We start from the raw sequence: 21,420 nt of genomic DNA on the forward strand, positions 1-21,420 counted from the left end.
TGCAGCTCACTGGAGGAACGCCAAAGTCATTACTTCTCAGCCTTTTCGTTAAACAGATAGGAATCTTCTCAGGTTTTGGGTTTCACACAACCATGGTCTTTACCCACGCTTCATTTGGTCTTCATTATTAGCTGGTCACCAGCTACAAAACCCCACAGTTAAAAATTGCACCACTTGCTCGGCTGGGAATAATTTCTCCTCCCAGCTGCAGCTCATTATTTTTGCCTGCTTCCTCAGCCCATACTTTCCTTCCTGTTCCTCCTCCTCGTCTTCATCACCACTGCCATCAAGTAGTTTGAGATAATATGTGGCTTGCTTTGCACCAGTCCTACAGCAGCAGGTTTGAAGATATGGGTCCATCCAGATACAGTGGAGTCTCTGCCATGTCTGCCAGTGCTTTTGTAGACTAAACGAACCGGCTTTAAGCCCCTCCCAGCTAAATATTGGCCGACAGGCTTTTTAGAAGGGCCCCAGACTGACAGCCTGTTTGCATGTTCGCTACGCTCTTCCTCAGGGCCTCAGACCTGTTCAAAGCAAACCAAAGAGTGGGATACATAATGGGTTGCGAGTTCAAACACGACTGTAAGAAGAGAAAGAGTCTCGGACCGCCACACCTCTGGTTTGCTCGTGAAGGTTGTTTTGTATGAAAGTGGTGTGAGAGAGGGGCTAAAGGGGGGACAGTCTTGGTATTAATGAATCGATGTGTTGATGAGAAGATCAAGTGTCCGCCCGCTGTCTGGTCTCCCAGGGAGACCGTCAGACAAGCGGAGATGATGCAGGGAAGGGGGGAGGTACACTGGGAGACGCACACTGTAAAATGGGACTGCTGCAAGTAGCGTACGATTAAAGAGAGAGCGAGAGAGAGAAAAAGATAGCGTTTGTATTTGAAAGACTCTTGTGTGTCGCCTCCACCAGTGGGAACGGTGATTAATGAAGATATAAATGGAGAAACCCAGAGACAGCGCTTTCCATAGGAGCACTGCATACACATCAGCAGACACACAAAACACAGAGCATATAGGCACTTAGACCCCCTCGATCATATTTTCTCCCACAGCCCCAGTCTCCCAGACAAGGAGATAAACACAGGATATCAAAGGCGTGTCATGAGTCCCGCTGGGCCGCCACCCGGCACATCCACAACACATTAAGACCAGCCACTACATTGATCAATTATGTATGTTGTACACCCGGGGAAATCAGAGGGAGGGGGGAAACGGTCAGCAGTTATTTGTCTGTTACTAATGATGCGTCATTTCTATACAGAAGTACTTTCTTTTCGTATCCGTCACCCAGCGTTTCACATCCCCCAGTCTGAACGTAACTGTATGCAGTGGCAGCGCAGAAAAGCGCAGAGAACTCTTTGCAAGTTCTCCTAAGCTTGGATTGGGGACTGCCTCCCCTTCAAGTCTTTTATTTTGCAGCCTCACCTTTACTCCACAAACATCAAAAGAACTCCAACTGTGTCTTTCCCTTCCACTGCCACCAGTCTCTCTATGCCGTAAATCCTTATCTCGCCGGGGGCCCCGAGTGATGTTGCTCAGGGGGAGGCTGTAAAGTTAGCAACCAGGGAACGAACTGCATTAGCGAAGGCGAAACAAGTGACATCTAGTGCTTTGCCAGGCCTCTCCGTCTCTTTCCCTCTCGCCTGATGTGTTTATTGCGCTGTTATTCCCACCTGCCGTGGTGCCGCTCGTGGGAATCATCCATCTTCCTGATATTTTTTGAGGGCCAACGTACACATGCAAACACGGCGTCGTCTTTGCCTCATGTCCCTCAGGGCCCTATGCGGGCTGATCTAGAGCCTGTAAATAGACAACTTGTGGATCTTGATTTCCCTCTGGAGCCTCAGCCATCCCACTTGCACCTCTTCACAGCATAAACGCAGTAGTAGACAATACGCAAGGTTGTTGACCTCTAGATGCAATTAATTACCTAACAGCACTCCTAAAACATGTAACCTGCATTTTTATACGAGTATACTTCAGCTATAGAGGCCTAATTAAAGGGTTGCATGCGTTGAAAGTGTTGAGTGCACTGCAGCGTCTTTGCATGCTAACGGATAAGACTCTTCTTAACTGTCCCCAAGCAACAAAGCTGTGTGTGTGTGTGTGTGTGTGTGTGTGTGTGTGTGTGTGTGTGTGTGTGTGTGTGTGTGTGTGTGTGTGTGTGTGTGTGTGTGTGTGTGTGTGTGTGTGTGTGTGTGTGTGTGTGTGTGCGTGTGTTTTTTGCGGAGCATGTGGCACTTCTTCGTTGCGTGTCCAGCTCTCTCCTGCTTCTCGTGTATAAATCAGTCTCACTGCCGGAGAGGCTTGGCCCTCGTAGTCTTCCTGCCCTTGCCTTTATCCTTGGAAGTGTAGGCGCAACCTTGTGGTTTTAGTCCGGCGGCAGTTTTAACCAGATCCTGTGACAAACATGCATTGTTATGCCAAACATTTTCTTTATCATCAAGATCAAAAGTGTACGCTGGCTGAAACGCATCCTGATTCCAGATGAGGCCGTGAGTATAGTAGATTCTCTGGAAGTGTGAGTCACTGCGAGGGGAGAAGTTTTGCCCTTCGGGCTAATGATGGCAACATTTTGGCAACAATGCCTATTGTGTCAGCTACTTTCAGAGACATCCAAACTCTTTCATCAGAAGTTGGATAAGGAAACCTGGCATTAACTTTAAATGTGCCCTTTAGAATTGTGGAAATCGGAAAGATTATTGTGATCCACAGTACTGTTTAAATATAGGGCTCTTCCTGGTTATTAATTTCCCTGTCAATTAGGTGGAAATTTTGATTAAGACTCACAGAGAAGTCTAAAAAAATTTAAAATTCTGTTGTTGTCTTCAACAATTCTATCAGATTTTAAAAGCTGTTGATGTACGGGGTATCTTGTACTGAGACCCAAAGTTTTCGATAATTCCAGAAGCCTTCAACTCGCTTTCGTGGAAGCTTGTTTGGCAGGGTAATTGTCTGGATGGCATAAAAGCCTAAACAATGTCAACTGAACCATCCTGAGCGTGGCAGAAGCTATGATTCATTGCTCGGTATTGCTTGGGTTGAATATGGGTGCGCATTGACCATGTGGTCTGATTGTGTGCTAGTTTTCTTTGCTGTATTTTCTTTTATTTAGCTGGCATGCTCCATTGTTTTCATTTTGCTAGATGCTTTTGTTTAGCATGACGGAATCTTTTCGTGTCCCACAGTGCTACTTCAAAATTGTCGACTACTCGAGCGCTGCTGTGAGGAAGCAGACTGCCGTCTTTTGACACTGTAGCTCCAACTTGTGGCGAGCGGGTGCGTAATGGGTAGCACGCTCGGGGTCGGTTGTTGGAGCGTTTCGATTTTCCAAACTTGGCAATTATAACAGTCGTAAAGGCAAACTCGATGACAGAATGTTCGAATAAATCAAGTTCAGTCTTATCTTTTTATTCTTTGCACAAAAACACAGATGTTACGTAGAAATCAACCCTGGATAAAAGCCTGCTTAAAAGTCTCGAGGGCTTTTGGAGTGTCGCATTTCGTTTATGCGATACAGGGACTTGAGTCATATAAGACACAGAACTTTAACAACTAAAAGTCTCTTACCACTTATATACAGAAAATAAAAACAACCTCTGTTCAGACTTAAACCTAAAACAAATTGGGAAAATCTCTATATTGCTACTTTCAACAAGCCAATTTAACTTTCTGTTTTTGGGATGCCGGCGCTGGACAGAAAATACTGTGACGTCTTTTAAAGTGTGGTATTCGAACATTAATGACGATTCTGATTGGAAAAGTTACCACATTTCATTATCACCACCCATGATTGTTTCATATGACATCTTTCAGCAGAGAGTTGAAGCGCTTAAAACCCATGCCCAAGTGCACGTGGTGCTGTGCAGATGACATTGTCCACAGTCAAAAGGAAGAGTCGAACACAGTCACAACTGCAGCCAGACACACACACACACACACACGCGAACACAACTACCGTCACCACCCGCCACTTCCTCCCCTTGGCACGCCAACCGGGCCCATCCTGCAGCGTGAGTCATGGCACTGGGCTTCGTGTGGCAGTCTGCTCTCCACTCATCAGTATCACAGCGGAGCCAGGAAAGAGATTTATCACCGTCCTGGTCTCCTGCTCCCGTCTGTTTGATCTGCACCCAGGTGTGTTCACTTAGAGCTCTTACTCAGACGTAATGAGATTTACAGAACCCAACTGCGCTTTTTCTTGGGCTGTTGTTAAGGAGCCTTTCGCAGAGTCTCATGTCTTAACCCTTTAAAAGTTAACCCGGAAATGAAAGTCCTTCTTATTCTCATAATCTGTGAAGTTTCTATTTTAATTTGTTGCAGCGCTAACATCCGAAATGTGGCCAGTTGGTTGGCCAAACTGAGCTACTTGGCTTTTGTTGTTTGGTACTGCATTTCATCAGAGCTTTTAAAAATAGCTTATATATTCTTGTAGAGGTTCTCCTGTTCAGTATGGCGTGTAACCCCACTGTATTTTCACATGATTATAGAACCAATTGGGGCAGCCTATTTTTTAAAGGGTTAATGAATGAAGTGGATCCATCCAATTGGCCGTGGGCTTGCCCGTCACAGGCTGTGGCGCGTCGATGTGCAGACCGGATGAAATGGCAGCCTTTGGCCACACGCTGCTGGATTTATGTGTTTAGGTTTTTCAGGATTTTTTATACTATTTCAGTGACATTTAAAGTTAATCTAGCTGAATTCTGCAGCGCACAAAGCAACGCCAGATCTTGTGACAGCCTTTGAGACGGTAGCTGAAGGATTTGCGTTGTGTTTGTCTGTGTTGAGGAAGGTGCGGTGGGGTAGGTCGGGGAGTAGGGGGGGAGCAGACAGCCCGAGGTGCCTGGACTGCAAAGCCAAGCTGCCCATGCAAAGAGAAGCAGCAGAGGCTTCAAACAAGCTCCTGCATGTAATATGGATGAGAGCAGAGCTCCCTGCAGAACGAGCCAGAAGACCCAGGGCCTGTTTAGATTTTACTGTCTTTTTTCCACGTCCGTGATAGATTTTTATCCCGCGGGGCTGTTTGGCCAGGTGGAGCATTTCTCCAACTGTATGATGGGTCAACCCCCTTGCCCACCCATCCTAATCTGCACCCACTTTGTCCTTCTCTTCTTTTTTTCTCCTTTTTTCTTCTCGTTCTTCATTCCCTCCCCTCTGGCCTCATTGCAGATGGCGAAGGCCAACCAGGCATTGACATTTACCGCAGTATTCCACATTACAGCAGAGCAGCCTCCCGTGTAGGAGAAGAGGAAGTAAACAAACTCACGATCAATACACACGGCGCATATGAAGCTCAGCACTGGAGGGTTTTACTTGGCGACAACTCTTAGAGGCAGAGATTTACACCTTCCAGTTAAACGCTTCTTTAACTAGGAAGTTTAGCGTTCTTCTCTGGACATGTGAGGCTAATGCCTCAAAAACACAAATTCCAGTGCTTGTCCTGAACCAGCCTCTTATAGGAGTTTCTGAGACATGTTAACGGACATTGTGCTATTTACTGCAAATGAAAGACGTTCGGCCAGTGTCTCCATTTTGTGTTTTTTCCCTGGCTCTCTCTGTAGCGATAGCAGCGCATTGCTGGCTTGCTGACAGCCTCTCTCGGCTTTCGGTCTGCTTAGCAACGCTCGTCCTCTCTGCAGCTCTCTCACTCCCCTCTGTCTCCAAGCACTCTGAGTTGTTTCATCCATTTGAGCAGCCAGCCAAGTTCCCTTATATAGAGAGGGGAGGAAAAAAAAGGCGGTAGCTGGCTTGTGCTGGGGTACCGCTGGTGCGCATTTTAACCGGTAACCTACCTTCAAACAGCGTCTCATGGCAGAAATCTTTTGTGAAGACGGTAAATCGCACGTGCCCATACACACACACACACACACACACACACACACACAAAGATGAAGCTCGGATGATGAGTACAGTCATCCACAGACAAGAAAAGGGCCCACTGGCCTCATTCACAGTTGATGTGTCCTCCTGGGAGAGGGAAGTGTGTCTGCTCGTGTCTCTGTGTGTACATGGGCACAACGATTGGTTTGCAGTGAGCTACGTCGTCCTCCATCAGAGCTGTTTGATGAGTGTGTGTGTGTGTGTGTGTGTCTGTGTGTCCAGGAAAAAAAGTGGAACAAACATTTTTGGTAAGTGTGTTCAAACAATCGTGCTCTATTAGTCTTCTGGTATCCCTCCCAAGACATCCTTCTTAATCTTAACTACCAAAAGTTCTGGAAATCTTGAAGCTATTTGTTTTTTAATTTGCTGAAGATGGAATGCAACAAGTTAAACAGTGAATAAAAATACAGAGTCGTCAATATTAGTCTTTTTTTTGCGATATTTTAATGTAAACAAACATTTTTGTTGTCTTGTTCCTCCAATAAAGCCATGGCTCAGTCTGAATTTAAAGTTGATGAAAAAATAGCTTATTGTAAACCCATTAAGAGTCGAGCTTTCCTTCTTTTGTCTTCTGTCTTCCTGCAACAATCTAAACTACATTTCAGACATCACAGATCTCTCTTTGCCTGTCGTTCACAAGCCTGAATTGTATTTATCTCCCCGCAAACCTCTCTAATCATGGCCAAAATTACATTATCTGGCAATACGCTTTGTCTGTTCGGGATTATTAATCACAGTGATTGGTGGTAATGTCACTGACTGAGTCGAAGTATGACATAATTGCGTGGTATGTCTTGGCTCTGATGCTATGTCTGGAGGATGAAAAACTGCAGGATGCTTTGTAAATAATGTTTCAACCGTTATTGCTGTGTCTGCAGCAATTATATCTGCCATTATTGATCTCTTCCTCACAGAGCGCATCAGATTTCCACCTCGGGTCCTTCATTTGACTGTCAAACAGGAAGCGGAGCACATTTTTTGTCAGCTGATGATGGGATTGCTGATGGATTTATTCTGCCTGAAACATGAAGCATGTAACTCGTATGTCACTGTATTACCTGGCCAATTAAAACCCATTTCAACTTTTATTTTGACCTACATGCCATAGTTCCTATAATATCCTACACTGTTAAGCAATAATTTGGCCTATCTCCATACAGACTGGGCTCACTTCCCTTGTGAGTCACCCTGTTATTTATTGAGCTCAAAGTCCATTCTTGCTACCCAAGCATGTATCTCCAGTTTTATGAATTCACTACACCGGTTATGCACTGTTTTAGTAGAGTATGTTTGTATGATGGTGGAGGGGAGCTACCTGACCCCTTGCAGCCCTGTCTGTGTATATCCGCCAGACAATTTGTCCATTCATAAGGTCACACTATTAAGGCCCCCCACGTGCATTGCTGTGAATATAGGCTGGTAGCTGAGCCTCTGGGGATTTGACTGTGAAATGTGAGAAATGGAGGAGGGGAAAAAGAGGACATGAATTGTAAAAAATTGATCTAGTGAGTTTAAAAGAGGAGTCCTTCTATTTGAAAGATCTGAGAGATGTACCTTGTGCACCCCCCCCCCCCCCCCCATAATGATATACCCCTCTTTATCAGGAAGGGGGAGATCCCTCACTATGGCTTTTATAACTGGCTTCATTTTTCCACCGACTGTTTAAGTGTTCCTCCACTGGGTCCTATCTGCGGGAGCTATCAAGACTGAAAGTGTATGTGTGTGTGTGGATTGTAAAATGGCTGACTGAAACTGGATCTACGAAGGAAGGAGCTCAACACACTGGCAACGGGAGGGAGGGGAGGCTGTTTGACGTGCGTGCTATGGCTGTCTAGACACAGTGCCCATGTGGCTGAAAAATGTTCTCAAGGCCTCAAGCCAAAGCCAGTCAGGAACAAACCTGTCTCCTTATCTGTGCGTGTGTGTGTGTGTGTGTGTGTGTGTGTGTGTGTGTGTGTGTGTGTGTGTGTGTGTGTGTGTGTGTGTGTGTGTGTGTGTGTGTGTGTGTGTGTGTGTGTGTGTGTGTGTGTGTGTGTGTGTGTCGGGCATGACTTGTCTGGCCGATGCTTATCAGCACACTCATCTGGGTCTGGTCTTTCACTGTCTGCACCCAGGGAGAAACAGGTGTGTGTGTGTTGTCTGTCTGTCTCCTGGTTTGTCTTGGCAGTCTGCCGACGCCCCGTTTTTTGTCGTGTTTTTTTTTTTTGTCCTGGCTTCCCCCCTCCTGCCACCTGTTTGCGTAACCATCCACCTGTCAGACCTGTCCTATTCCTTACTCTGCTCTGCTTTTATTATTGAAAGAAGAAAAGTTTCCTTTTTTGGTATGTTTGGTGACAAACTTTTCAGTTCTCGATCTAAATGCAGCCCAGTTTAATCTGGAGTTGGGGAATACCAGTATAGACTGTATAATAGTATTTTAATATGTCCTATTTGTTCTACTGCTAAAAAGGACAATAATATTCAAACAACAAAAGTACAATTTTAAGATTATGCCATATGTTGTATTGCCTCCAAATGGAAAATAAAGTGTGATATTAAACTGTTTCCTCTACAAACAGTAGTTTGTACAACTGAGGCTCCGTTTACATGACAACCATTCAAGTGAAAACGCATCGCTTTTGTTTTCATTTCAGAAAAATGTCACATTTACACGCCAACAATATGAAAACGATGTCCGTTTACACAGAAACAGCAGAAACACTGAAAACGATGTCGACTTAAAGTCCTTGTGTCATTCGACCCTCTGGCAGGGCAGTTTTGGCCCATTGGGCCACCTGTTTGAAACCCCTGCGTTAAAGCATCCTGGATCGTACCAGATGTACGAGCCCGAGACATGAAAACTTGAGTGTTTGTGGTAAACTGAACTTGTTGATATCACAGCCGTCCCTGTCGTCTCTTCACTCTCGGCGTCTTCCCAAATGGAAAAATACAACAACATATTTTCCTTTAATTGCCCCACTTTGCTGCGTGGTCCCCCTTGTGGGCTGTTATTGATTTGGCGACCGAAACAAAGTGTGTCTCCCGGTCTGTGGATAAATGGCTTATTGGATTAAGACCTCCATATATATAAAGGCCTCTGGTGCCTGTGTGTGCCAGGTGGGACCACCAGGGCACCAGACTCCAGTAAAACCAGTAACGTAAAAGAATACGCCACACGGTGGACCTCCTCAAGGAAATTAAAAAAGACAGAAGTGAGTGTCTGGCATTTTCGATATGTTGTCACTGCCCAGCTGAGCCAGGAAGTATATATATCCGCACTCCTCGAGCTTGATCTTTGACACAGTTGACGATTGCAGCAGTGCAGGATGTGGTCTGAAAACAGACGGGGCGTGACTGAGTGTCTGCGAAGGTTGCACGCTCCTCTGTGCCTTCCTCACCGCCTCAAACCCAATGAAAAGGTTGTTTACTTCCTCCCCTGTGAGAGGGGGCACAACTCCGTCCTAGTCCGCTGCCCACCGGTTCTGTATTCATCGCCCTCCACCTCCTGAATACAAGGCGCATGAATGGATTAAGGGGGGGAGGAAAAAGAGGCGGGGTGGGTGGCACAGTTTTGCAAACCCCCCCCACCCATCCTTTCTCCGTTTCTGTCACCCTTGTATAGATTGTGGTGCCGGCCGAACTCGGGGGCGGGTTTGTTTCTGTTTCCGTACCCAGCCACCGATGCCAACTTTTCAACAGATGTGAAGACAATTGTTGTGCCACAGAAGGGTTTTTAATACACACAGGCTCGCTGCCATGGGATGAAAGGTCAGAGCCAGGCCTGTCTGCTCTTTATTGTGCCCTAGATAAGATTTGCCACCAGGCAAGTTAGGGCAACTTGTGTTTTTATGTTACTGAGTTTGAGTTTATTATCCTAGGGAAGATCTTAGTGTCACCGTACTGTAGATCGTTCTCTGAACTACAAGAGCTGTGTGAGAAAATAAAACAACTCATGACTGAAAAAGACAACCAATGCTAATATATAATCTATGTAGGTCGCATCATTTTAAACATGCATTCTTCACAAAATATCACTATTGAGAAAAACAAACAGTTTTAGAGACCACGAAGCGTCCATAAATGTTGAAGTTTTTTGCTTGAAAGGTTTTTATAAGATTTGATAAATGCTCTTTGCATAATTTCTTATGGTTGAGTAACAACTGCCGTCTGTTTCACGGGAGTGTCTGGTTCAACCCGAGTTCACAGATCACCTTCCCAAGCATGTTTCCTTTTTTCACTCCTAAATTTTTTAGGGGTAGGTGCTGGTTTTCTCTGAGGGCAACGCATCACTTGAGCGTCCGTATACGTGTGTGCATTTTATTATGCATGTATGGAGACACTGTGTCTATTTATAGCCGGGAGTAACTCCATATATAAGCGGGTGTGTGTTTATACGCACTGAGAGGGCAGTCATCTGGAGAGTCCATGTGACTGGAGTGGAGGAGGAGGTGGAGGAGGAGAACTTGACCTCAGACTTGTTGGCACTCTGTGTGGCAGTGTGTCAGTCTGTGTTGAGGCTTCAGCCATCAGCCCAGTTCTGTACGATGAAACTAGCCTCCTCCGAGTGTCTGCAAGGGATGAGCAGCAATTGGCCAGAGCTGAAAGGTTGCCAAACATGTGGCTCGTGGCCAAAATCTGCCTGCGAGCAATTTCATCAAGCCTACAGGTTGACGTTCGGATGGCTCGTTGTGGCGTAAACAAGACCTGAGACCCAGAACTGAACAGCAAATGGCAATAATGCTCGAGAGATCGTCAGTGCAGCAGTGAAAGCCAGAAAATACTTTCCTAGCAAAATATCATAACAACCATACTGGAATTGGTCATTTGTGAAACGCTGCAGAATTTCAGTGTAGTAAATAAAGAGTTTGTTGAACCTGAACATTTCTAGGATCTGCTCTTAGTCCTTGTTTACATGACAGCGTTATCAAGTGAGACGTAAAACTGCTCGCAAGGTGGCACTTTTTGAAAATGCCTGGGCTCCACCTCCGTGTAAATGGCAGAAATGTTGCTCATGCGCATCACAGCCGTAGTAAATGGTTATTCTGCACATGCGCAAGTAAATAGACAATCACAACAATGGTGTCCTCCAGTGTCATGACTCCCAGTCCATATTCTTCTGGTATTTTTATACTTGGGAGTTACCGTAATAACAATCCAACTTGGTCATCTGTCCATACGAATGTCCGTGAACTCGCTATCAATGTTTGTTCAATGCTGTCATGCAATCAGCATCGAAGCTAAAACCTTGGAGTTGTTTAAATTGACCAGGATAACTTTGACACGTGTTACAGGGTTTGCGAAAGCAGAATTACATTTCTATTGTAAAAGCGACCAACATTGCTAAGACCTATTACTGTTTTACGTTGTCTAGCATGTTATTCCAAATGCAGATTCAAGCTGAAGAAGAGAAAATAGGTCTGGTTGGCGCAATGAATTAGATATTAGCATGTAGCCCTCGCTGTCAGCAGAGGGGCAAGTGCACTTACTCGGCCTGTGTTTGCCAGACTGTGTACTGTAATGTACTGTCATGGATGTCTGTGCAGTAATAGTGGTACTTGGATTTCACAGCACTCACACACATGCAGGAATGTCACGTGCACTGGAGGTCAAAGTGGGGAGGGAGGGAGTGATCTGAACTGAGGCTGTGGAAATGGGTCATTGTAAAAGTTCACATGGCTGCGTGTGCATCTGAAGCAAGTAGTAGTGAAGTAATGTGTAGCTGCAGCAGGCAGACTGCTGGTGATTAGGAACAACAGGGCAGAGTTCAGCCCAGCGAGTGTGTGGAATGCTAATCCACATTGTCATAAGGCGAGTTTCAGCTTGACAAAGGGGCTGGAGACATTGTGGTGGTGGGCCGACGGGTGAGTTGGGTGGGGTGGGGGGGGTTTACAGTCTGTTTGTGTGTGTGTTTCGCCGCAGAAGCAACCCCAATAAGAGAGGTGCTTCATTATTGCAGATTAGGACTGAGTAACAGTGCGGTGTGTTAATAAAGCTGGTGGTGGGGGGTGGAAAGGTGGAAGAGATGAGAGAGGGAGGGAGAGTGTGTGTGTCTGTGTGTGTGTCGAGGGGGTTGGTGTCGTTGTGTTGAAATGTGCAAACGTTTGCACCCGCACACATTCATTAAGGAATAGAGCGCACAGAGCAGCAGGAATAATGATTGTGTGTGTGCGCATGTGTGTGTGTGTGGTGGGTGATAAGCTGTCAACTGTCAGGTAAGCAGGAATTACTAGCAGAGACAGGACGGCCATTAGTGGAACACCCACGTGACATATATGTATGGTCTATATGTTGATGTCCTTATACACACATGTGCACCTCACGGCCCTCTGGGGTTTCTTATACATTATTCTGTTTCCGAAACATCCCCACTTCCCAATAACAACCCCCCTCCCCCAGTCAAGTACAGAAGTCCAGACACACACAAACAGACACGGCAGACCTCTTAATGAGCTGTCAGTGGTCTCGGTGGCAGAGCATCTGCTGTCGTGGGGGTCAGGCACATGAAAGGACCTCTAGATGACCTGCTGTTAATGTGAGCTTGGCCTCGTGCTCTGGCCCCTCCGTGTGTCCCACACTTTTGAGATTAAGGGGATCCAGCTGGGAGGATCTCCAGCACATTTAGTGACCGCTTCTTGTTTTGGAGGGAAAGCAGCCAGCAGGAAGTGAAGCTCCACATTACCGCAGTGCTTTTATTATTGTCCCTGTCAACCCCCCCACCCTCCCCCTCCTCCTTTACTCCACGTTGAGCTTGTCCCATCATCCCCTCTGTCCCTCCTCTCCCCTCCCTCCCCTCAGTGCTGCAGTGCTGCCTTCTGGAGGGTGGAGAGAAAAACAGAAAAGAAAAAAACACCCACCACAAGCACTTGTAAATGGACGAGCCCCCTTCTGTACACACACACACACACACACACACACACACACACACACACACACACACACACACACACACACACACACACACACACACACACACACACACACACACACACAAACACACCTGGCTACGCATATGGCTCCAGCCTCTTTACATTTGCATGCACATGCTCATTCATCCGTAGCAGAAATAAAAGACTGGCCACCTATATATAGTGCACATGAACATGCTCACATATCGGCACCATTAACGACTGTTTTTCTATCACTATTATGTGCAAACGTTGGAAATTGCTTCAGAGAGAACGATTGAAGTTGTAGCTTCTGACCAAAATTTTCACAGTATTGTTAAAATCTTGTACTCAAACCTCTCAGGTTCTTTAATTATATTTTAGTAAATTTTCAGGATTCTTTCATTGAATCCATTCAACGAGGAACTTAAAATGAAGATAAGACGACTGATTGAGCTGTATATGCACATAGTTATATGGTCGTAGGTTGATTTCATACTATAGTTTTGATTTTACAAAATTGGAGCAATTTGGACCATTTTACTTTTTTTTATCTTTGTTTTAACTGTAAATTTCACTTCACTTTACTCTTTTTACTGTTCTTTGCTCTGTTTTTTGATAGGAATTTTGCTTTTTTAATCATTCAGTTTGACCTTTTATTGTAGTTTTTAGCCTTTTTTTTTTCTTACAGTTTCCTGTACTTTTAATTAGTTTCCATAACATTTGACCCTTTTCTTCATATGAATTGCAAACAAATCAGAAAACAAATGAGTCCGTATTGAATTTAGATGATATAGAAATATGATATCATGGCATTGATTCATGACATGATTGAAATCCAACACTCCTTCTTGATACCATAGATGTCTTTCTTTTAATGTAAAGATTGAATGATTGGTTAATTAATTCAGCCATTTGAAGCAGCCAGTGGGTCGAACTCTAATATGAATGATAAGCGGTTAATACCTAGCTGTCACAGTAATTTGCCCGCATTGTTCTGTGGCTCTTTAGCTGCTGTAATGACAGCGTCTCTCAGCCAATACAGCAGAGGAAAATCCTTTAGTCCAGCTGATGAAAGGCTGCTTGTTTATAACTCAATGTGTCTGACTGTGTGTGTGTGTGTGTGTGTGTGCGCACTCTGTGGATAAACGTTTATAGATGGCTTTTAAAGGCTACTAGGTCAATTATTGATGCTTTCTGCAGCCTCCATCTCTCTTTCTCCTCTTCTCTGTTCATTTTATTTGTTCTCTTCTCTTCATTGAATTCTCCTCCTCCTCCTCCTCTTCTCCTTCTGCTGCATCCCCTTCTCCTCCCACCTTCTCTTCCTCTCTCCATCTCCGTGCTCCACCTCCGTCCTTTCTCTCGTCTGTTGTTGTGGGCTGCCAAGCAGCTCCCGTTCGAAGCGCTGTAGATTCTGGACGACTGAACGACCTGTCAGTTGATGTGTGTGTGGTGTCACGCCCGTCTGCCACAGATAAGCATCAGCTCCATCGGCCCGCGTCCTCCCATCTGAGCGTGCCCTATAGGCGACGCGTGTCTGGAGGGCGGCAGCAGGCAGTGTTTACCAAGCACACGCATGACGTACGCCGCCACAATGCATCGTAAACATCCACGCACACAAATCTACATCTTCACGCGGAGCGAGAGGGACGCTCTCCCGCCGTGGCGCTTGTACGCCGATGAATCACACGCGCAGGAGCACATAACAACAGACATGTAGAGTATCAGCTTAGGTTCCTCTGCTGTTTTATTCATGGTCCTTCCTCGGCGGGCCCATTCGGTACATCTTCTCCGCTGCGCCGGGTCCCAGCTCGCTCACGCCATAGCTCACTTACCACTGTTCACTCCTAATGCCATTTGTCTCCATTTTCTATCTCTTGGATGTCATTTGTCTCTATTTCCTATAGTTTAAATGCTATTTGTCTCCATTTTTTTCCCCCTGCGACGGCATGCCAGCTGTAATTTTTTTCCTCCCCTGTCTTTGCCTACCGTTCCCACGCTCCCTGTCAGAGTCAGTCATTTTAATTGTTCTGAGTACTCAAACAAGTGCTGTAACTACGGTGTTCTAACTGCGTCTTCTCTCTCTGTGTTTCAGAAGGCTGTGGAGGAAGAGGAGAGCCAGGTGAGGAAACCCACGGTGAACCTCTGCTCCACCGGCGACAAGTTGGCCGACGCCGACCCCGCAAGAAAGGTCAGCAGTCGTTCCCCCCCCCCACCACCTTCCCCTCCCCTACATGCAGGTCAACTCTCAGGGTCAACACCCACGCTTCTCCTCTCCTGCTCCTCACACCACAACTTCTCATGAAGAGTTGAGGCTCTTTATCATGATTATTCCTTTTGACTCACACACACACACACACACACACACACACACACACACACACACACACACACACACACACACACACACACACACACACACACACACACACACACACACACACACACACCGTGCACAACAAGTCAGCTGACGCCTGATGGATGATCCCTCATGCACATGTATGCATGCATATATTAGCTTTATAAGATTATGGCTGCGGGAGCCCCCTGTGCAGTACTGCACATTCTCTTCTCCTCCTGCTGTTTCTCTCCATATATTATATTGAGTGTGCATGCGTGTGTGTGTGTTAACAGATGCCGTCCATAATAGTTTGAAAGTACAATGTCTTGATGTTGTGTGTGATATTTATGAGTGTGTGTTTGTCTTCTCCTCAGGGGAAAACATCTCCACCCACTCTGGTGTTTAACCGTCTCTTCTCAGACATCAAGGAGGAGCCAGAACACCCCACCCTGGTCCACCCCAGGTACTACACCTCTGTTTATTCACACAATCGAGACATTTCAAGGATGGTTTCAGCTCAACTTTCCTGGAGCAGCATTCTACTTTGAATGAAGAGGGCAATAAAAGCATTACTTGTTTAAGCATGTATCCATCCTGAGACTGCGCCAGTCGGTGCCAGTTGGTTTTTTTTTTTTTTTTTTGTAGAAGCCTGTATGTGCATTTTGTGCCAGATATTGTAGGTGTGTTTTATCTAGCCCATTGCTTTAATGGAAAAAAACTATCTTCAAGTAATGCTAAGTTTCTGTTTGACTTCAGTTTCTGTCTGCTTCCCCCCAAGGGATTGTTTGGATTGGGATCTACAGTAATCTGACCCAGATAACCCGCCTGGATTTAGATGGTTTATGGTGCCGCGACTACATGTGACTGCCTCTGACACACTGACTTGTGCGGAGGCTAGCAGACGCCGAGCCAGACAAATTGGCAGGATTAGAGCCGCGGTCACCTGTCAGCGTCACGTGATGTCTTCCAAACCGGCCGAGGCCTGCGCCGACCGGTTCGGAGCATGCCTCCTCTCGCAGTAGCAGCAACCGGCGTGCCAGACATCCGCAGCACTTAACGGCGTATTTGGGTTGCTACAAGCATCCATTAGTGGTACACGTGTCGAATATGAGCCGAGCTTACATTATTCAATCACATCTGAGCCGTTTCATGTGAGGGACTTTGTGATTCCCATTCAGGCGAGCAGGCAGAGCTGCAAACTGAGTGGAGGAAACAGAAAGGCTCGGCTGCTGGAGTTTTCTTTTCTTTTTTTTTTTTCTTTTCTTTTCCAGGCAGAGTCCCACTGAGCTGTCATGCTTAACCTAGTTCACTGCTCCAGCCTCAGCTCTGTCTGGAGGGGACTATTGGTGGGGGAGGGCCTCTCCTCTCCTCTCCTCTCCTCTCCTCTCCTCTCCTCTCCTCTCCTCTCCTCTCCTCTCCTCTCCTCTCCTCCATGCAGAGCAGGAGCAGACAGATAGTGTTGGCTCAGTCGCTTCAGAGCATCTCCAGGCATTATCTCTCTCGCAGTTGTACCCACTACCTGGACATTTGTGATAAGCCAGAAGGTCTGTTTAGGCTGAGATCCTGTAAACACACGATAAGAAACATCCATATTCCAACTTGTCTTCCTCTTGCTCCTGCTCCTGCTCCTGCCCTCAGACCTTCAGGCTGCCTCGGAGCTGAAACGCACCGCTCCGGACGCCAAATGACAATTGTGTGGACTTGTGTTTTATTGCTGCACAGCTCCTTGTGAGTTATTACAGGTGTATAATGCAGGTTTATGTGTACAAGCTTTGCAAAGTCCATAACTCGTAATGTTTTACTATCTTTTTTACCAAGACGGGACTGTGTGGAAGCCACTGCCGCTGCCACTGCCGCCAGTGTATTAGACAACAGTAACAACCAGAACAGATGCTTCACTCACTATTTACATAATGATCAGCAGAATACACCTCCAGGAAAACCTGCGATTCAATGAGAACCGCTATAGAACCTCAAAGGGTTTTATCCTCACGTGTATTTCAGTGTTTGAAAGTCTCCTCTCTCTATGCCTCTCTCCCTCAGTTACTACTTGTATACATACGATAAGATGGTGGCTCCCAACGTGTCGCTGAGAAGAGAGGCCGAGATGAGCCCCGAGATGCTCGGAGCGCTGCTCAAACACCACTACAGCCGCAGAGTGATGGGCCACGACGAGCCGCCAATGGGTCAGTGAAGACACATACACACACATACAACTCAATATATGTTGAAATATGATGTCAGTATTGCAAACTCTGTTTTAGATTGCCTTTATTCTCATAATCCAGGCTTTCTGGTTCATATTTCTTAAATTAATTCAGAATTTTTCCCCAAGCCACACAATTTTGTAGATTTTTATGTAGTCAGCATCGTTGACTTATAACCGGCACTGTGAGCTTTTCTGAAACACAGATGAGCAGTACTTGAGACTGTACACAAACAACAAATGACCAAGTCTTTGAACTGTCCTTGAATGCTTTTTGGTCAGAGCATTTGCTGCTAAATGTGCTGTTCATGCTAAATAGCTCCTCGTCGCCATACAAACTCATTCGTTCACATAAAGGTAATTGTAGAGACACTGATTGTTGCTGTTAGATGCAGCAATGCCAACAAATGTGGCATTTCCCCCTTATCGGGAAATAAATGTGATAAATGCAACCTGACAATATAGCAATGGTATCAAGATCGAGGTTTAATTCAAATAACTCAAAAATAAAATTCAGATTGTTTTTGGATTACAGATGCTACAGTGATGAACATAGAAAATACCCTAAAAAAAAATATTAAAAAATCAGATCAAGGCTGAATAAAACACAAGGTTATTTTCAATATTTATGATATACTTTTGTTTTTTTCAATTCATCTCCATGGGAAAGTCACTCTTTAAATTCCCAGCAAGCAATCGACAGGCAGACAGCACTCACGCAACTGTGCTCTTGAACCAGAGTGGTTATTTATTAAATCGTCTCGCGTATGTACAGTAGACGCGGAAACAAGGCCGCCACATGCCTGCTATAAATACATGACACACATAGAGCGGGCGGGAGCATTTACATACGCACAACATGAGAGCAGAAACGACATGCAGATCATGCAAACGCACCACGAATGATGAGACACGTGCTCCATGTAAACATACAGCGGTTGCTTACACACACACACACACACACACACACACACACACACACACACACACACACACACACACACACACACACACACACACACACACACACACACACACACACACACAGCCGCCTGCAGTGATGCCCGTAATCATGTGTTGACCTTCACGTGAAGACTCCGGGGGCATCTCGCTATTGATGAAGAGGAGTGGAAATGGTTGTGACCTCCTCACTGCACCAAGTGTGTTTTTACATGTCAAACATGCATCAAGGTGTGCGTGCGTGTGTGTGCGTGCGTGTGTGTGTACGCAGTAGATATATGGATATGTTTTTGGAAAAAGAATGAATCAATGGAATGTGTTCTGTCTGCCAGTATTACGCCACGTCTGACGGCCATCCTCTCTCTCTCTTCTCCCCCTCCTTCCCTCACTCTCCATCCCATCTCCGGCATTTTGCTCTTCTCTTTCATTCTCTACCCTTTTTCCCTTACATCCTCTCTCTCTGTCCGTCTGTTTTTTTTTTAATTCTGTTTTCCGGGCAGAGATCTCCACATCCCCTCTGATTCGTCTGCTCCCACATTTGCTCCTCCAGCCATCCATCCTTTGCCTCTTTTTTTCTCCGGCGTTCCTTTCATCTCAGTCTGCTGTCAACCCCCCCCCTCCACCCCCGTTTTAGTCTTCCAGACTTTTCCTCTCACTGCGCCTTTCAGCCTTTTTTTTTTTATTTCTGTTGTGGCTCTTTTTCTCTTTTTCCTTCTCTTCAATGCTTATTTCCTTTTGATCCACCACAGAAATGAGTCACTCCTGTTATCTGGCATTGTGTAGGTGTGTGTGTGTGTGCGTGTGCTGTTTGGAGCACACGTGGGCGTGTATGTGTGTCAGCGTGCAAACGCACATGCGCAAGCGAGCGAGAGTTGGTAAATGAGTGTCATCTCTAGTGTCAGACATGCTGTGCACAGAGAAGGCTGGTTCTCTCTCTCTGTCTCTCTCTCCTCTCTCTCTCTCTCTCTTTCTCACACACACAGTGTTTGAATTCATTAAGACCTTGATACAACTGCAGATCTCACGTTCTCCCTCTCAGTCCATGAGCTACAGGTTCAAACACACAATCCTCATGTGACGGCTTTGTATCACTTCCTCATCGCGCTCATGGTGTGCTCATTGTGTGCTCATTGTGTGCTCATTGTGTTACATTTGTTCCCAGAATACAGATTATAACAGCACTCCAGCCTTTTCTTTGCCAGTTGTTGCTGGATTAGCAAACTAGTCAATTCATCCATCCATCTTCTACACCACTTTATCCTGTGCAGAGTCGCGGGGCACTGGACCCAAACCCAGCTAACTATTGCAAGGGCAGGATACATGCTGGACAGGTCAACAGTACAACACAGGGAGAGACAACCGCAGACACTCACATTCACAACTAAGGGCAATTTCAAAGTCACTAATTAAGGTCCCCTGCATGTACAAACACACACATGCACATAAGGAGAGATGTGAATCCACACAGAATGGCCAGGCTGGTATTTGAACCCAAACACAGTCTGAAATTATCCCATGGAAATCTATGTTGAAAAATTACAAATGAACCTTAATAACGCCACTAGAAAACATTGTATAAGACCCAACAGTGAATATTAGTTTCATCCTGACCGTAGACCAGGGGTTTTAAACCTTTAACTGATTCCTGATTCGGATTTCTGTGAGAAACCTTACAAACTGTACTCATCCCAATATGTAACTGCTCTTCTGATTGGTCTACTGGGAGCAGAGCTGTTATAGGAAGAGCAACTCTGAGAGTCAAAACTGAATCTCACATAGCAACAATGCAAGGAGCTGAGAGATCAATAACCAGAGACCTTATTGTTTGAGAAACAGCATAGACAGATCCATACTGAGAAGGAGAGTTTGTAAAAACGTGAAGGAATCATGACAAACAAATTAGTCTTTTTATTGAGCATAATCTTTTAGAAAGGAGTCACAACCACATTCCCATCCTAGACTTTTTTATTTTCCCATGATGCACATGTGAAGGGCCCCACTGAGGGAGAGAGCCAGGGTTTGAGGAGAGGAGGAGCCCACGCAGAGCAGTGCAGCTCCCACACAAGGCCTTTCATTCCTCTCCATTCTGTGTGTGTGTGTGTGTGTGTGTGTGTGTGTGTGTGTGTGTGTGTGTGTGTGTGTGTGTGTGTGTGTGTGTGTGTGTGTGTGTGTGTGTGTGTGTGTGTGTGTGTGTGTGTGTGTGTGTGCGCGCGCGCGCAAACACGCAGAGAAATTGTGGGCGAGTGTTTGGTTCCTCGGCTGTTGCCATGCCGTACTTGTGCATGCGCTCGTGCCGAGGAAGAAGTGTGAGCTTTCTATGAGGCTGTGCGAGGGTGTTACTAAGTGTGGGCGGGAGTGTACACCAGCATGGCTCGCACTTCCTGTCTTTCAATCAGCTCCTCTTCTCGCTCTCTTTTTTTTTCTAAACTTCTCTCTTCATCTCTTTCAGATCTTCACGCATCTCCTCCCGTTGCTGCTGGCGCCGAGGAGGCCAAATCCCATCGCGCCTCTGCTGCCTCGGCCACCGAGCGGGAATGCCAAACCCAGGCAGTTTCCATGGAGACAGGCAGTCCGGGCTGCAAGAAAGCCACCCACATCCCCGCCCACACCCCTCCTCCTCCTCCTCCCCTCCCTCCTCCTCCTCCCACGTCGCTGTTGTCATCGGAAGTAACAGCTAAGGACATGAGTTGCGCCGCAGCGGCTGCGGCGGCGGTAGTGGGGGGGCTGGAGGACGACAAGGACAGGATCGTGGTGGAGATCATGCAGATGTACAGCAGGCAGCAGGAGAAGCTCAACTCCACCCTGCAGAAGCAGCTGCAGCTGGAAATGGTAAGTTTCCAGAGACAAATGATTCCGAGATAAAGCCCCACCATAACTGCTGCCACCTATTAAAAGTGTCCTTGACGTGGATTTAGAGGTGACGTTCACCTCCTGTCAACGTAGTCCCCTACTAGGAGCAGGTCATTCTGCCAATTCTACCACAAATCAGCGGAAGAGTTGGCATAAATCATAGCGTTTCTCTTGATGTCACACGTTTATAAAGCACTAAAACCAGTGACTGTGACGTGGAGGCGAATGGACTTCAAGCCACTAAATTATCAGCAACAATGTTTTGGCTACTTTTGTAAACCTAACCAAGCAAATTTATCGTTGCTCGAGTCAAAA

The 21,420-nt window shown here is 46.0% G+C and overlaps 1 protein-coding gene across 1 annotated transcript in view; it reads left to right on the top strand.

Annotated features, from left to right (window-relative positions):
* The window catches only part of skila (SKI-like proto-oncogene a), a 36,642-nt gene that overhangs the window by 7,588 nt on the left and 7,634 nt on the right, over window positions 1-21,420 (top strand). Inside the window, exons 2-5 of the mRNA XM_080458979.1 lie at window positions 14,844-14,939; window positions 15,464-15,552; window positions 17,133-17,275; window positions 20,705-21,084. Of these exons, the coding sequence (XP_080315105.1) occupies window positions 14,844-14,939; window positions 15,464-15,552; window positions 17,133-17,275; window positions 20,705-21,084 (708 nt within the window). The remainder of the gene's footprint in view (window positions 1-14,843; window positions 14,940-15,463; window positions 15,553-17,132; window positions 17,276-20,704; window positions 21,085-21,420) is intronic.

This window comes from Lipophrys pholis (genome assembly GCF_963383615.2).
Source record: "Lipophrys pholis genome assembly, chromosome: 1".
In the NCBI taxonomy this organism is placed as follows: domain Eukaryota; kingdom Metazoa; phylum Chordata; class Actinopteri; order Blenniiformes; family Blenniidae; genus Lipophrys; species Lipophrys pholis.